The sequence below is a fragment of the Sprattus sprattus genome, assembly GCF_963457725.1.
Source record: "Sprattus sprattus genome assembly, chromosome: 5".
NCBI lineage: Eukaryota > Metazoa > Chordata > Actinopteri > Clupeiformes > Clupeidae > Sprattus > Sprattus sprattus.
In genome coordinates, this window is record NC_137924.1 from 23,376,992 (window position 1) to 23,395,173 (window position 18,182).

General features: G+C 41.4%; 1 protein-coding gene across 1 annotated transcript; it reads right to left on the bottom strand.

Annotated features, from left to right (window-relative positions):
- Positions 1–9,458: 9,458 nt before the first annotated feature.
- Positions 9,459–10,037, bottom strand: arl4cb (ADP-ribosylation factor-like 4Cb; the record flags this gene model as incomplete). The annotated part of the gene is made up of 1 exon (XM_080839902.1): positions 9,459–10,037. One exon carries the CDS (start codon positions 10,035–10,037, stop codon positions 9,459–9,461), a length of 579 nt encoding a protein of 192 aa, XP_080696028.1.
- Between the last annotated feature and the right edge of the window lie 8,145 nt (positions 10,038–18,182).

Consider the following 18,182-nt stretch of genomic DNA (forward strand, 5'->3'; position numbering starts at 1 on the left):
AGTCACCCATCCGTCCTCAAAGCCAGGTCTACAAGGGTACCAAACCAGCACCCTGACCACAATGCCAAAGAGCCAGGCTCGTATGGTAGTCAGAGCGCATACTCACCTGAGTAACGACACTCTGTCACAGACACCTTTTTTTCTAACCTGCCAGAGGCTAACAGTAGCAGCTATCTTAAAAAGACGGCCAGCTCAGTAAAAGCAGCATTAACTTTCTTAATTTCACATACCCTGACATGCCATTCTATGGGGTCATGATTACAGCTAAGTTTGGAGTGAGGGTGAATTTCGTAAATTTAAGCGTTCCGTACATTAAAAGAAAACAAAATCAAACTACAATTGAGACAATAAATTGAGCTGTTTATCTGATCACAGTATTTGATGGCTGAAAGATCCACTTGAAATTCCATTTGACTGAATAGCTAATATGAAATTCTGAAATCTGAAAAGAAAAATTATTGTAAAGAACAAAATGTCTCAAGACAAATGATTGGAACAGTGGGTTAAGGCTTTGATTGCAATGGTAACTTAAATATAGAACAATATAGCTTCAACATTGCCATGAAGCTACGTTTTACCTTATGCACCATTAGAATCATTTTAAGCTATTTAAAGTCACTTAGAATCACTCGCGCTGACAATACCAGGGCAAAAGATAAAAAACTCATTACAATCTCATCATTTGATCTAAACCGAAGGAGTGATTGCTTTGACAAACACCTGTGATATCAAGGTCTTAGCAGTTTGTTTCCACAGGCTGTTCTATGTGTTTTAAGCAAATAGGCTTATTGCTTCTGAGATAAAAGAAGTGTGAAGATTTAAAGTGATAGACTGATCTATCTGGCTGGTGACAGGAATAGTGTGAAATGACCCTTTGTTTGAAGGATGTGTTACTAATTGCCACAGATCACTTTTATTTGCACTGGAACTTCGCTCTGAATTTCACAGTACAAATAATTTCCAAAACAGTTCTCTATCCATTCACTTGATGCAAGAGATGTGGTGCTTTAAAAGTACATCTGCCATGCAACTTATAGTAGAATTGAAGTACAGTGGAAGGTTTCATTGTTTTCCTTCTTGTGTTACGGTGTCAAAACATTAACTTTAGATAACAGGCATTCGTGAAGGTTGGTGTGATAATCCACCATTCCATCAACTCAGTTTGCTCTCATTCAGTAAGAAAGCATTGCTCAACAACAGTAAGGGGCAACTTTTGCCGATGAATCATCTCACAGTCATGCTTTTAGAATTATGTCCTAATTGCATTTCGCCATGCTGGCAACTTGCTTTTACTTTTTGCTCAATATGCCTCTTTTTGCACATATGGTCCATTGAAGATGTTCATAGAATCGTGTTCCCAGCTGTACATGTTTAATGTTATTTTTAAAAGAGCTAAATGGGCAAGGGGTCACTGGAGTTAAAATTACAAAAAAGTCTTGAAAAATGCTGTCAGTGTCTTGTAATAAGCCTCATAATTTAGTAACAAACTTGCAGTGGAATTTGCGTTCCTTCAGAGATTGAGAGACAGACTGGGTGAGTGGAAGAGGTGGAGGAGCAGGCTATGAAAAGTAAGGGCAACAAAAAGTCTGCCGAATTTCCATCTGAAAGGAGTTTCCCAGCTTGGGCCGGGGAGATTTGAAGGAGGAAATCATTCTCGCTTCATTGGTCACCAAGCAGGAGACCCATGGAGAGAGACACAGTTCTGCTCGGGTGTGCACCCACCCCCTCCAGAAAAAAAAGATAGAAACAACAAATGTTTTCTTTCAGCTTTCACATCGACTACAGCTTTTTGTCCAGTTCAGATACAGTTGGCTGTTCGCATGTGCACCTTACTGAAATGGTGGTCTGGTCCATTCTTACAAACAGAACAACAACAAAGAGATTAGGACTCTTAGTCTTTCCCAAAAGCCTGAGATTAACACAGGCTGTGGATGGATGATGGACAACTGGCTGGTCTATATTCGTCGCAGACTAGACCTTGTTCAGAGCACTAAAGTTGCAAGAGCACAAGGAGCTAAGCTGTTGCTTACCTCCACGACTCTGGGGAGCTGAACAAGCAAAACATACTGTTACATCAAAGACGTAACCTGTCTTCATGGGATCAGCATACTCTGGCTGTGGACTTGCTGTCTTTAGAGTGGAATGTATTTAAGAAAGCTACAATGTGTCCTTGTCATGTGACTCTACAGTGGTTGTAATGTCATATGTCTTTATTTGTGCTGATAAGGCCACATGATATCCACTTCCACTACTAGTAGTATAATACTCTCTGTGATTAGGCTGTTCATGTCTATCTTTGAACATTCCAGTGAACTAACATAAGCACATGTCTCGATGCACTCCATTCCTCTCTGCTGTGCTCTTTGTATTTTGTTGAAGATAAAATGGAACAGAAAATTGCATGAAGATTATTTTTCTCAAATTAGTAGTCAGCAGCTCCCCATACTATAGTAGACATGTTCTAATCAACATATTTATCAGTGGTCAATGAAGTGATCAAATCTGGCAGTGGATAACCTTCATCACAGTAACCTTCTTCGGTTGTCAGAGCAACCTGTTCTCTGTAGCTTTGCTGATGTTGCAAGAAACACAATGGACCACATTTTGAGTAGTGGTATTCTGTATACTTTATAGGTATACTTATATGCTACGTTATCAGAGTTAAGTGAGCAAGCCTAAAATGGCAGACTGAATTGTAACACCGAATGTGACGTCCTCCTCATAGCTGTCTAGTCTAAACCGGCTTGTCTCAACATTTACAATAAACATCAAGGGGAATCATGCCAGGGAAACAATGATTACATTGTAGCGTGACCTGAAAAGCAGAATGGGTTGAGGGGATGTTAGGGGCAAATGCATGGCAACACAACGTGACCCATTTTTCCCTGACAATGGAGGAGGCTCTTTTATGAAGGGAAGGTTGGGTTAAATTCTCAGCAGCCTAAGCAAGCACCAGATTATTATTTAAAAATGATGCTGTTTTGACAGGAAAAGATGAGGGGGGCATGTTTTCACATCACATCTTCATACACAGCTTCTCTGACTGTTTTCCTGGTGTTGTGGCACCAGGAAAGCTCATAGACAGGTGGTTTGCCCTGCTGTGCTCATGATGGATTCCCATGCCTGGCCATGTTGAGAGCATGCTTATTTATTCTATGGTTGACAGCACTCCTTTGTCATCAGATTAAATGCATAATTCATCTATACATTACTAGCTGTGGGAAGGGGGGGGGGGGGGGGGGGATTTTGGTTGCCCCTACTGTTGGTTTCCAGGAGATTAATTATCCTGGATATTGTGTGTGGGAGGAATGGATACGGACAACAAGACAAATGTACTGAGATGTGGGTATGCATGGAATATTCCAGAAGCCTTGTGCTCTATTAAATGAGAATGTTACCAGTAGACAACATTGAACCAAACACCAGGGCATTAATCAGCTCTGTCACAGACAAAAGGGTGGGCCCCTCAAATTTAACCAGGTTTATACAGAACATGGATGATCACACACACACAAACACACACACACACATGTACAAACCCACTACATTACAAGCACACACAAACACACACACACACACACACACGCACACGCACACACACAAGCATGCAGACCATTGTCATCATCAAATATCAAAAGCACTATTCAACATTGCAATTCCATGCCTGACAGGAGCACTGTAGCTCTGCCTATTTATCTATCTCTCTTGAATCTGATTTTGACAAGGAAGACGAATCCCCTGAATGGCAAGACTTCCAAGCAGAATTCTGTTAACATAATAACTCCAGTCCTCCAACCCTTGTTGTCTTATGCAGGCTGAGGTACGCGACGGTATGTGTTCTGAGCATGCTGGGGAAGAGACGGTGGCCTGGCAGGGACACAGAGGAGAGCTTGGACTCTGTCCGGCCCAGAGAAGTTCACTGACAAATGAACTTGTGGGACGGCTGCTGTCGTCCCTCCCTGACAGATGATGTTTGCTCAGCTATCCCCCACCCTAACCCGACCCTAACTGTGTGAGCAAGTGGGCTCTCACTGCATGCTAATTTCACCAAATGTCTTTAGTGGTCACTGCGTAGTGCTACCTCCAGTGCTGTGGTATTCACAGTGGAGACATAATGGCTTTATCGAAGCCTATCTCCTCCTTACGTATGTGTTTTAGCTATGTGAGTAGAGTCGACAAGCACATTCTCATAGGGACATGGCTTATCTTAGAACGACCTCACCAAACAAACCTACTCTGATTAAGCACCTGTGGTTGATCACCAGTGTGAATAATTAAGCTCAAGCATTTCTTGGCAGTCACCTCAAAGCACGGTGAATTTGTGACAGAACTGATATTACGATATTATTACACATTTTGCATTTGGATCTAACAACAGCTATTCTGAAGACACAATAGACGACAAAAAAACCCCACTTAAATAGCTGCTGATATATTTTGTGCAGCTAATGTAGGTGTTTGTTTCTCCCTCAGTGATCACAGACCACCCCCACGTGAGGATTGGGGGCCAATTCTTAAAAAGGGCGGCCTGAGAGGATTTGTGTGCTCTCTTCTCGGAGCCAGGGAAGGAGGAGTAGTGACGGGGCAGGCATGGATATGAGGAGGGGGGTTGCAGGAGGAATTGGACTGCTCTGTGCCCGGCAACTCCGAGTCTCCCTTGAGGTTCCTGCTCCTGATTGTGCCTCTCTCTCTCTCCTGGGCTGCACCCCCGTCCCTTGTCCTCCCCTCCGCTACACCTCCCCCACCAAACAGCACATCCTTCCTTCCCCTTCCCTTTCTCCTCAGGCCAAGACACCCATCCCCCTCTGTGCACACACACACACAAGTGTAAGCACACATTCATGCACCTAAACTAACATATGCATTAACACTTGTGCACTCACACATGCACCTACTCACACACACAAACATACCCACACCCTTGCCAGTTTCCCCCCCCCCTTTTTTGGGAGTGACTTTCTCCTGCACTCTGGCAACACAATCACCACATCAGCATCTCAAGAATAGCAAGAGGTTAGGATATACAGTTTGATTGACAACTGGTCTCATCCCCACATAGGCTGCACTAAGGCTACGCTTACACAGAGCCTTCATTGCCTGAATCCGGAAACATTTTTGGATCCGGTACCTTTTTTTATTGCGCTCACACGGAGCCGTGTCAAGACAAATCTGCGTTCAGCGGAGTGGTTGAATCTGCTGTAAAGTCGTCATGGAGCGTGCGCATAAAGTGACAGAAGACCGAAGTCGAGATCCAACTATCAATGTTCCGATTGCTGAACGACTTCTCTACCACCTGAAATCACTGTTACCACAGCACTCAAAAAGGACTAGTTAAAATCGCGCACTTCGCCATTCAAATTCAAAAGGTTGCAGATTCAGTGACCCAATCTGCCGGGACAGGCCGATCTGACAACATTTATTTCTTCAGATTCAGGCAATCCAGGCTCCGTGCCAGCGGGCCCTTAAGACTGGCTGGGAAAGTTGATGTTTACCCTTAAATAGTGACTGTGATTACAAATCTCTTCTTGGAGATACAGTTGGTGCTGGCTTTCTAGCATTCCTGTTAGCGCTATATGTCCTTGATGCAATGTCTTTCGAATGGAAGAGCAAGACAAGAAACCCACGTTGGTTCGACCACTCATATAGAGACAGACATGCCCTTAGAAAAAATACACAGTGACCTATATACTGTGTGTCAACAGCGAAAAACAATATGTCCCTTATCAGCCTCCTCCAGGAAACAATACAGACGAGACAACAAAGTAGCTACAAGTGTCCTTGGTGTAGGATAGGCATGCAAGCACACTCTGACATGATCTTTTCACTGTGCTCTGAATGAAAGAGTGATAGGATTCGCTGTTGGTTAATTAAATCACTGAAGAGGAGTGAGAGTTATTAACATCCTGCCTTCTTCTGTATTTGAGACATGACTCTCTATTTTGGATAAGAATAATCTTGTCTTTCAGCAATCAACATTGGTTGTCTGGAGAGATACATAGTTGCCGACAAAAGCACTATTTGTGCTTATGAGAGGGTGTTTTAGTGGCAATCCTCTTCTCATTTACCCTTTTCAATGAATAGTTTACCAAGAGTTGCCACACTACTGTGTCAAGACACAACACACACACATGGCAACCGGGGTTACAAATGCGGACACAAATAGTTACTTGTTTGATGGGAGAAGGAGAAGTGAAGAGGTGACGTGTGCTTGGGAACCCTGTGTTAGTGACAAACACTGAGAAACTGTTGCTACAGAGAGATGGGTGACGTTTATCTCGCTTAGCAGAACATTCGGTGTCATCGCGCTCACTGTATATTTTGAATCAGACCAAGAATCTGTCCTTGGTCCCGAGAAATGACAGACCATCTTGTCAAGGCTTTCATCAAGTCCATCTTTTCAGAAAACAATCTTCATAAAAGTTTAATGACAAGATGAAACACTGAACAACTGCCTCACCCCACCTCCCTTACAAACACACAGCATTCACCCTTCACCCACCTGTCTCACATTTCATCTACAGGATCACATTTAAAGACAGGACGTACTTCCTTCCAATCATCCTGGCCTCATTAAATAATAATCCCCGCATTAACAGATGTTTGTTGTGAACGTTGCTATTTCGGGCTGTCTCCCCAGCAACTGTGCTTCTGACACAAGTGTGCCACCATAAATAGTCATGAGATTTTCCCTTCAAATGACTTGGGCAGAATTAGTCTTGCAAAAGACTTATCAACTAAAGCAAATAATTACAAACTGGTCACATTTGGCAGACGACTGCAATAAAGTACCACTTGTCATTTTAGCCTCCCTGGTCAGCACAAAAGCAGTGCTACTGGTGAACATGAGCCAGCCGTAAAGAGAACAGGTTTTGTGGTGACAATATGGCTGAAAGCTTGGTGAAATATAAGATACTTGCAAGCATAAAAGGAGGCTTGTCATGCCCGCGTTGGCTTGCCAGACAAAGATACTAAAAAGAACCAGCTCCTTTCTCTGCACGAGTAAAGAAGACAAACAATACCACATATCAAATTTCATGTCAGATGCCCTCAGAGAAACTTACTTCACATATTTATGTTGTTTTCTTGTTGTTGTTGTTTCTGAGAGTAGAAACCATGTCTTTATGCTTTGATTCAATATTGCTACAGAATATCAAGTCAACTTACTCAGATTGTTCTGACAACAGCATTACTTTTAACCAAAAAAAAAAATCAATGATTAAATAACATGAGTCAAAGCCAGTTGTTTAAATTGGAAGACTAGCAATGTTTTGCCTTGTTACTTTCGAAATTAATGTTATTTGTTCTTTTCAAACTCTATAAACAACACTCTCTGCTGAAAGACTACCGTTGACTTATTCTAGTAAATATACATTTTCCACACTGGTGATGTGCTGGGGGAGGTTCCATGATGTGAAAAAAACAAGCAAGATAGGACAGGGAACTCATTCTTCAAGTCAATGATCCATGTAACACAAACCAGTTTCTGAAAATGTCACCAATGTGGCTAATTGCAGAGCTTTCGGGCCTTTCACAAAGAACAAAACAGAGAAAAACATTGTTCAAGAACATCTGGCTGAGAGATTGTGTAAAACCGTAGGATCTCCTATAGTCCCATTGCATCTACAGATGAAAGCATCAGTTCAAGCTTCTACGTATTGATTAAAACAGGTCATTTCCAGTTGAATATCTTCACTTAAGTGTCACTTCTGTGACTGTTACAAGTGATTCATGCAAGTAGCTGATACATTTCAATTACCTTACTGGTCTGTCCACTGCCATGACAAGAACAATATATAGCATGCAGGCAATTAAACAAGAAAGTGATGTTGGTGGTGTTAATACTATTAATCTTTGAAATGCCACTCTGATAACTATATGATCGACCGATGTCTTAACAGGCATTCTCTGTGACACTGGACGCAAATGGATCTGCAACCATCAAGCTAAAAGCTCTGCAAACTAGATATTTTGAATGTTGTATAAAGACATGGGCATGTCTAATGGTAAGCTGTAAAGGATGTTTACATGAAAGGCTGTTAATAGGTCCCTTGTAGCTGGCATGCTGGCAGTCAGCCTAAATACTAAATAGATGTACTGAAACTAGCAACCATAGAACAGATAACAGCCCTAAAAGGGAATGTGCCAAACACTGCATTGCAGATCCATAAAATTAAGGAATAAACACACGATAGCTATCAGCAGATAAGAGTAACAGTATAGGTCTCTGGAAACATAGAGCACAAAGTACAGGCCATAAATGTGGAGGTTCATCAACACAACAATTTGAAATTAGCATGTTGTGTTGAGATGGGAAGACTGATTGGGACATCTGTTTTCAAATTCTTTTTTTTCCTGTCAGCATTTTGTAATGGCTTCCCAACAGGTCTCAAAGGCTGAGCCTTTGAAATTAACATTTTCCTCTTCCCACCCCACCCCCAAGGGAAGGCTGGCTCATTCTTCTCACCAGGGGTTAACATTGCAAGGCCTCAATTGTGCTTTAATGAAAAGGGCCAACCAGACTGTTCACGTTAAGTACACCTGACCATACCCTTTGAAAAAGGGTTTGAACCAAGGGCTTGTGTACAAGCCAGTGTTAGAATAACATCAGAAATGCCTTTAAACCAAAACACAAACAACACAAGATATATAACTGGTTCCAACATTTTAATAATAAAAATACTTCAGTAATCATGAATGCTTTCATTACAGGAACAGCATCGGTTTTGCTATACAGTGTTTTACTCTACTATTTTGGTAAGAAATTAAAAGTGCTCAGTAGTGGTCCATGTTGCAGGCAAATCTAGGGACAGCCCACGCCGCATGACTTCAATGTCTCCAGGAACAAAGTGAGAACCTGCACCGAGTCCATTTGAGACCGAGGCAAGATTTCAATTCTACAGTATTATGTCATGATCGAGCTGTTGTGGTGTCCACACTTCAATAATTCCGCGAGTATCAATGTTTAATGCGGTTGTCACTTGATGGCAGGGAGCATGAGCTGACTTCAGCGCATGGACCTCATCCACCTTACATGCCCTGGAGAAAATGGTTGTATGAAAGAAAGCGGGCATTCCGCATGATCAACTGCAGCGTGTCCAAAATCTTCACAGTGCTCTACTCCATCCATACACCATCCGTTTGAAAATGAATGATGAGTGAAAGCAGCAAATAACGGGCCAGCCCGTTCTAGGCGTTTGTTTTGTTCTCATTCGTATTCATTCAAGTTTTTGGTTCATCATAGCGAACCACCTGCGCCATGGTGGAAGTGTTGTGTTTAAAAACACATCAGGTATGTTTTTCCAGCTTCAATTTCAAACATAATCCAAATGAGACCAATTTGGAAACACTTCAAATTAATAATGTAAACGTTGTAACAAAGAATTGGTAAAATATACCAAAGAACACATGATAATGTCACATATAACTGTGCGAAAACGGTTGCATGGACCATACCAGGCCTACCGCTTCTTTTTTTGCTTAAGCGATTTCCGTCGCTTTAAAATCATTTCATAAAGTTTATCCATGCCCTCGTGAAGTCCCTCTCCAATAATTGCACAGGCGGGCTGAACGTGATATGTTGTTGATGGCGTGAGCTCATGGAGCGCCAGTTGTTTTTCAATGTCAGCAACGGGAAGAGATTTGGGCAGGTCCTGTTTGTTGGCAATCACCAACAGTGGCGTACCTTGATTTTCCGCAAATTTGGTGACTTTGTGAAGCTCAGTCTTTGCCTCCTCAAGTCGATCCACATCAACCGAGTCGACAACATATATGATGCCGTCCGTGCAGCGACTGTAGGATTTCCACAAGGGCCGCAGCTTCTCTTGCCCACCGACATCCCAAAAATGACAACTGATGCCTTTAGCTGTGCCGTTGCTCAATTTGATCTTCTCCGTGTTAAATCCAATTGTAGGCACAGTGTTAACAAACTCGTTAAATTTAAGACGATACAACACAGTCGTTTTGCCAGCGGAGTCCAAACCCAGCATCACAATATGAAGAGACTGGAAGGCTGACACGTTAGAGAAACTGTTGCCCATTTTATAACAGGTGACTATGCGCAGCTTTGAGTTGTATCTACGTGTCCGAAAGCATGAAGTCCCAAGATGCGACTGGTTTTTCCACGCGTCAAGGAAATAGCTTCAATGTCGCATGGTACGAATTCTGTAGGAAATACCAGTGATGTATAATCCCGATACCTGCCCAGCGATGAGTTATAGCCTTGCAGTAAAAGAGTCCCCTCCGCAAAGACTAATAAAATGGCTTACATTAGCAGTCTATAGGCAAACCTGAGTTTTAAGTTCATATATGTGATTTCTCAGTCTTGATCAACCGGTTCAGAAGGCAGCCTGGCCTGAAATACCTTTGCTTTCTTCAGCACTGAGGCAAAGGTGCGCTTTCCTTTTCTGTCCGATACAACCGCTAGGTATTTCTGACACAGTACATCCAGTTACCATGCAATTGTTATGTGTAGACCACCTTGGAGCGGTTTTAGTCCGGGGACGGTGAAGCGTAGGACATCCAGGGTGGTGGCAAGTCGGCTACCACACCGGTGGAAGCAGCACACGCACTGACTAGTAACTACAATGTTTGTAGCTGAAGACTGCAAAGCAGCGTTACGCTAAAGATACTCCGCCCACAAATTCAAAAACAAACCAGGCCTTTCTCCAACCAAAATATCTCAGTACTGGTGAGGTCGCTGTGGACGAGGAAATCAGTCGAGAAAATGACCAGAGGAAGTTTTCACGTAATTGTATGAAGTATTTATAATCGTCATTATATTCGCGTGAAAGAATTGAAAGTCTTTCAAAATACATTAATTAGTCTACTATTGATTCCCCCTACGGTCTTTATGGTATTTCAGTTTGGCCCTTCTCAAACCGAATACAATTTGACTTGAGGGCCAGCCTGCATTTGTAGTGCCATTATGTGATATGCCGATTTGGTATTTGGGGGATGAAGAAATTTAGACAAGACGAATTATTATTCTCTCTGCATGATACGCAGCACCCTACGATCAAATGCAACGTTTTCTGGAGGGATGCTTCCACCTACTGACTTGATGTGGGAAAACGCCTCAACCACCTCCAGCAGCCTACTTCAACTCTCTTTCTTAAGACATTCACATACAGGCATGTGCACACACACACAAGCATACAAATTCATAGAAGAGGGCTTTAAAAACTTCAAATCTTCAGCATTAGGCCAATCTCTCATACAGGGTTTTTTGTTGTGAAATAAAGGAAAGACCTAGAATAATGACATATCAGAAGGATGATCCCTGTGTCTTCCTTGCATGATGATAGTTGGTTTTAGGTGTTTTTTTAATAGATTTAGTAAAACATAAAGAAAGTGCTGAAACAGATGCAGGAAGAATGCAAATTGCGCATTAATATAATTCTAATTCATTGTGAGTATGGAAGGGGGTGGGTCTGGGAGGCACCAGACACTAAGCTGCCTGCTAAAAATCCCAGTGAAATTCTCATGAAAGCAGTTTTGTTGTTGTTGTTGTTGTTGTTGTTTCCTGCTGCTCAGGGGGGTATTCCTATAGCGTGGTTTAGTGACAAACCTGGATAAGTTAACTCCATGTAAGTGGTAAACCTCCTAATAGGAGAGCTTTATGGCTTCATTTTCCTAGCAAAACAAAGCCATAGGGAATTTTTTTAGGAGGTTTATGAGTTAACTTATCCTGTGATACTCACCAAACCATGTACTTGGAATACCCCCCCAGGTTCTGTGTTTGGGCAGTCATGTTGTTGTGTTTAGCACTTGTGGGCTATGGACAGTTTCTGCTGTAATGTAAAGGAGGGCCTTTACGGATCCCTGGTGCAACATGTGCGTGGTTTGTTGTTGTACCCTGCTATGCAGGATCTATGGTTGAGCAGTTGTTATATCGGTTAGGAAAGGTTGCTGGGTATGAGTACTTTGATGTGACAGTTACAGGATTGGCAGTCCCCAACCAGTAGCAAGAAATTTTTCCTAATGTCCTGTGTATAAGTGAAATTAGAGGAATACAGTTTATCGTCCCGCAACAGTTACATTATCATCATTACAAGTCCAGAAGCACTTTCATTGTTTTACACTGACACCTGCTTTCGACAGCTTTAATGTTTCTTTATGTGATAATGTTGTGGGATAGCCATCTTATGGGCCTAATAGGCTGTACCTGCTGAGGCTACCCTCAGCCTTCAGAACCATTAGAGTACCACAGTGCGGGTATGTCTGATGCAAAACAGAAGCTGCCAAAAACCACCCCTCTCAACCTGGATGTGTTTCTGTCTGGTGTTTGTGTGTGTGTGTGTGTGTGTGTGTGTGTGTGTGTGTGTGTGTCTGTGTGTGTGTGTGTGTATGTGTGTGTGTGTGTGTGTGTGTGTGTGTGTGCAGATCAGGCAGCAGAGGGGCCGTGACTGGTACGCCGAGGCCTCATTTGGGAGAGCATTCCTTTGTAGGTCAAGCTGCAGAGGAACACTGGCACAGACAGCCTCAGATTCATCTATCAGATGGAGACGAGAACAATCTACAGCCACACGCTGTACACTTGAGAGAGATATGCTCCGCTTTTTCTGTTGTTTTTTTAAAGCTCCTTTTATGCTATCATTCATACAACTTATTTCACACAATGTTAGACACAGAGAAAATATTGCAGCCCACAGATTTAGAAGATACTAGATTTACCAGGTAGTAAATGTCCACATGGATGCACATTTTTAGACAAATTCAAACTAAAATGGTCTGAGGAATATGGCACCAAGGTATTGCATGCATACCACAAAATGTCATACTCAAAACAGCGAATACCAAAATAATACAAGAATGACACAAAGGTTTTTATTCATGAATACCTTTCATGAAATTCATTAATATTTGGATGGGTGTTCCATAATGAACCAAATTTGCCATAGCTGATGCATGAGTGCCATTTCAGCTAGACTGTGCTGCTCTTGGTTTGATACATGAAAACTGCCAGCTAGTGGAAAAAAGTTTTAAAAAAAAGTCACAAGCATCTGTGCATTTCATTCACCTTGACTGGATGTGCTGTAAGTACAGCCAGTAGTTCATCTTCCTGAGCATTTAGAAATTCCACCAGACATGAGATATGAGTATAGGAGTATATGTCTGGAATACATTGGACTCTACACATACATTTTTTTTGTCAAATGTGATGGTTTATTATAGTAACTTAGTAACTACTGTGTCTTCCCCACTATATTATTGATCAAAAACAACATTTCAAACTTTTTCTCTCCATCAAATCTGTAAGCTTACATCCAATCCATCGGTGTATCCTTGAGTCCCTTTTTGCACTGAAAAAAGGAAAAACATTTCCAAAACTTGTATAGTGTTTGACATTGTACTTCCCTGAGCGAATTTGTCCATATTGATGTATCAAATGTATTCATATCTTGCAACTTCTTGCCTAAAATGTAAGCAAATTGAGCATCAAGACCTGTTCCAATGACCTAACAAAAAAGAAAATACAATACAATACAACAAATATCAATCACCACTAGATGGCGCATTACATCTGTGAAAAATCTGCCTGTTTCTGTAGCTCAGGCCACCTCACCTCTTCTGTAGTTGTCTTTGGATAAATGTCTGACAAAACAAACTAATATGTTTTTTTTTTGTGCTCACCACAGGTTAACATTAGAAGCCTGTGAAAAAATACGCCTTGCGCTATCTCCCACACCAGGATGTACGCCACCGGCCACAACCTTTTAGTTTCAATACATTTTCCTTCTCTGATTCATTCTCTGAGAAAATGGCTCCCACCCCTATCTCACCACACACACATACACACACAAACAGTCAATAAGTCTTATATCTTGCTCATAAACAGGGGGAGGTGTGGTCCTTAGCTATCCCTATTTCCACCACTATGTTATTGCAATCAGCTTGTGCTATTACCCCGTGTGAACCAGGGAAGTCGACACAGAAATTGCCACTTTATTTATTCATGTCAGTCAGTCATTTCTCTCTGCCCGTAAAAGTTTATTCAATATGCATGCACATTTCCTCTTTCAATTTTTCATATGAAAGAGAGATGTAATTGGGATCTTCATGAACATGTGGTAGTGCCATACATACTTGTTTTGCATTGGTGCTATAAAAGGCTTGCAAAAGCTTTTTAGTGGTGTACGACATCCCCCTGTACATCAAAAGATAAATTACCGAAATAAATTCAAATAGGGCTCATCAGTTAAGCAGAAACAACACAGATGTTTGAGTATCACACTATGTGCGAACTTAATAGTTATGAATTTTAAGTGTGTGTGCTTTTCTAGCCCTTACTGACAGATCAAGAAGTAATGACCAGACAGGAAGTGAGTGATGGGGGAGTGGGCCCAAGACACGACGCTAGGCCGGGCTTGACCTCATGAGTACTGGACACATGCCTCCATTTGCCAATGCCTCCAGAAAAAAAACGGGGAAAAAAAACAGTGATGGTTAGGCCACACAAACTGTGCAAATTCTTACTTCAGTTTTGTCATGGGCCTGCTACTAGTAAAGTAGTGAGATTTAAAAATACATTTGTGGTATCTTCTCATAGCTCCTAGATACTTATTTTAAGATTATTTTAATGGCTGTCACTTTTGCACAAGGTAGTAAAAGACACACATCTAGCTAAGTGGCAAGTTGTTAAACATTTAACAAGTTGAACAAACAAAAGTAGGTCACACAAATTACAATGCTTGGGTGCAAATTCATCCCTGTGGCCTTACTTCACTCAGAAGACAGCATACAGTAAAGTTAGCCTATTTCAGAGCAGTTGAGTAGCTTAGTAATCAAAGTCTACTCAGCAGTAGACGCAGTTGGGTGGGAACCTGAGCATGACAAAATCCAATAAGAAGGAATTTGTGAGTTGGATAACCCTTTATCATTCCATAGAACCATCCCAGTCACACATAAATGTATTAGTGGTGACACAAATTGATGTGACTGAGTTCTATTCCAGAGTAAGGCTTTATTTTATTACAATGTCAATGTGTCACAGTTCTAAAAATACCACTGAGAGTCCTTCTATTTTTCTCCTGTGATGGAAAATTGAGACTAGAATTGTATTTTCATGTCCATGGTCCCTGAGGGTAATCTAAGTATTTCAATGATCTATGAGGTCGCTCTCACCCCTGAGGCAAATGTGGAGGATGGGGAACTTTAAGCAATGGCTCCTTTCCCCCTGGCTACTGCTACTGTTTAAACTCTAAGGAGGGTTGCACAGCCGTTCATCCCCATGTTTCAGGTCTTTCACTTATTAGATATTTTTGAGGGAGGGAATAAGGACAAAAAGAATGGTGTGAAGCCAAACAACTTCAATTCCTCAATCTAGAGTATTTGTACTGGGGGAGTACTATCCTCCCCTCTCCTATTCATGTCAGGGCTGTAGTATTTTTTTAAGCTCTGTCCTCATTTTGGAGAATTTAATATTTAATGTGAGACTAGTAGAATAGTAGCCTGGCCGTTACCAGACTGTGACTCCATTTCATTCCGTCAGTCAGTCTGGGCCAACCCAATGCATTTTGGTTTCCGAGATGGGCGGGTGCTTATCTTGAGGTTTAAAATCATTGGAGTTCCCTTAACCAATCAGCAACGTTTAGTAAGCATTCGGTAGATTAAACTCTTCCCAAAGCCAGTTGGGAGAAGAGCTACGACGTCCTTTCTCATCATAAAACTTACAAGACAATCCTCTTGTTCTCCTTTTAATTGTCTGATGTTCTCGAGAGTTGAGACAACTTCTCCGATAGCTTTTCGTGTCTCTTCCTCCGTAGCCATTTTTGCTATACTGTTAAACTACAAACTCGGCTGGACTACATGCAACTCGGCAAGGCGAGTTTTGCGTCACAGCTCTGAACTGTTCGCTGATTGGTCCGGCAAAATTTTGAGTTCTGGAAACGATTGTCAATGGGGCTGGGCCAGACTGAGTATGAGCTTGAAATCAATTCAGGCGGAAATACGTAGGCTGGTGTCACCAGGCTAGTAGAATAGTAGAGCAAAGAGCTGAGAGTAGCTGCGAGGTGGTAGGAGAGGCAAGTGACCAAATCCATTCTGACATAAGGCAACCCAGTGCAAAGCATGATGGGATAGCCCAAACTTCGACTCGGAGGCCAAGAACGGGAGTTCTCTGCTGAGAATCAGTATCCCATGAGTAATTCCTGTTTCACTTCTGAACATGCACCAAGCCCTCGACTGGGTGAATGACATGCGCACCCCAGCTGGATGACACGCAACTCATGAAAGAATGAAGAAGAGAGGACTGAACGTGGCAGAGACATATCAGGTTGAGAAGAGAGGCGATGATGAAAGGGATTAGGTTACAGAAATGACTGTGAAAGAGAGAGGGATTTTAAATTACAATAGGGACCCTTCTCCTTTGGATTGATCTTGTTCAAACTTTAAGCTAACATACTTGAAAATAGCAATCATGGCACATTACAGCTGCATTATATTGTATAAAAATATGCTGCATAATCATTATATTTGTGATGTGTAATTGTATTGATTCTGCAAAGAAAATCAATAACAAGTGTATAAAAGTATGCTGCATAATATTGTTGTCCCGGAACGAAAATGTATGTTTTTTTTTTTTTTTTTTTTAAAGGCCTATGCTTAGCAATTTTTTCCTCAAATCCATTATGTTAAGGTGTTTAATAATTGGAGATAAATAGACTTCCTTGACAAAAAAGGAGATCCCCAGACGTGTCTTAATTGTGTGTAGCGTGTGCTACTGTGAAGAGAGTTGTCCTTCTGTTGGACATCTTCAGTGCAAGCCCTTGAGGCCCAGGCACTAAACTCTCAAGGGGTTGTCATGGTTTCAGTGTTTTGAAAGAGCTCTGCATAGAGCAGCAGCCTTCATCCTTTGACAATCCCAGTTTGTTATAAACGCTAACCCACCCTTAGCACTAGAATATCCAATATCAAAACTATATCATCCGAAATGCTCAGGAGAGGCAAGGCAAGGCAAGGCTTGCTTTTGATATAAGAACTTCATAGATTTATTCAGTTAATGTAGGGTAAACTCAATTAGTGTTGACATAAACCTCTCTCTCTCTCTCTCTCTCTCTCTCTCTCTCTGCCTCTCTCTCATACACATGCATACACACAGCAGGGCAAGTACCACCTTGCCTCTCCGAGCATTTCGGAGAAACCCAGGTGTGATGCAAATCATCATACTGAAAGCTGATAAATCCATGGATAACAGGAAGGAAGGTAAGATTAGGATGTGTGTCATACCTCAAACAGGTCCTGGGCATTTTTGGTGAAACACGGCACATAAAAACCACGGATTTTGCACATACTATAAGGGAAACTACTGATATTATAGTATACCATTTATCAATGCATCAGTCATTTGGGTCTTAACTGGTCCTGTAATGAATCTATGGCATACTGGTATGTTCTTCCTGTATGAATATAAATGTACTCTTAAATAAAGGACCAGGCTTTAGAAAAGTCTCTTAACCTTTCAGACTGATGATTTTTGGATCTATCTGAAGGCCATCTTAGCGTGAGCTGCATGACGATGCTGCGACACGAGCTACCCCATTTCCTTCCACATGTCTGGTGTGTAACATTACTAAATAGTTGGCTCTATTTTCACTCAGCATGGTTTTATTACCCCCGTTTCTAATGATGAGAGTATGATTCAGCTGAGCCTCCGACCCTCCTAGACTATACAATTCTGTAAATGAAGTGATTCATAGATAAGTCTGGGAATATTTTTTTATTATTATTGTTTTCTGTTGTTGTTGTTTAGGTATCAATGATTGATATTTATATAAATGTTAAAGAGATTGATTAGGTTTAAACATTACACTAACACATTTCAGTCAGTGAATCACAATGAAGGACACTATAGTATAAAGGCTAATATTTTATTCCAAATGATAGTATGTAGTCCCATATACATGCAACATATACATGTGCTAAATAAGCATACAGTACACAGCACTGAATCTAGCACAAAGAAATGCATGAACACGTTTGCCCAGACATCGTTGGCCTTTATAACTACAGTGTTTTGACATAAACATTTAAAGCATGTAACCATAAAAACAGCTTGATTATCAATGCTTGATACAAAATGTACAAAACTGTCGGAGAAAAAAAATCTTTTACCTCATATGAAATGTTTTTTGGTGACGGAGACCAAAAGAATGAAAAAAAGAGGCTCTCTCTAACAGATTGAC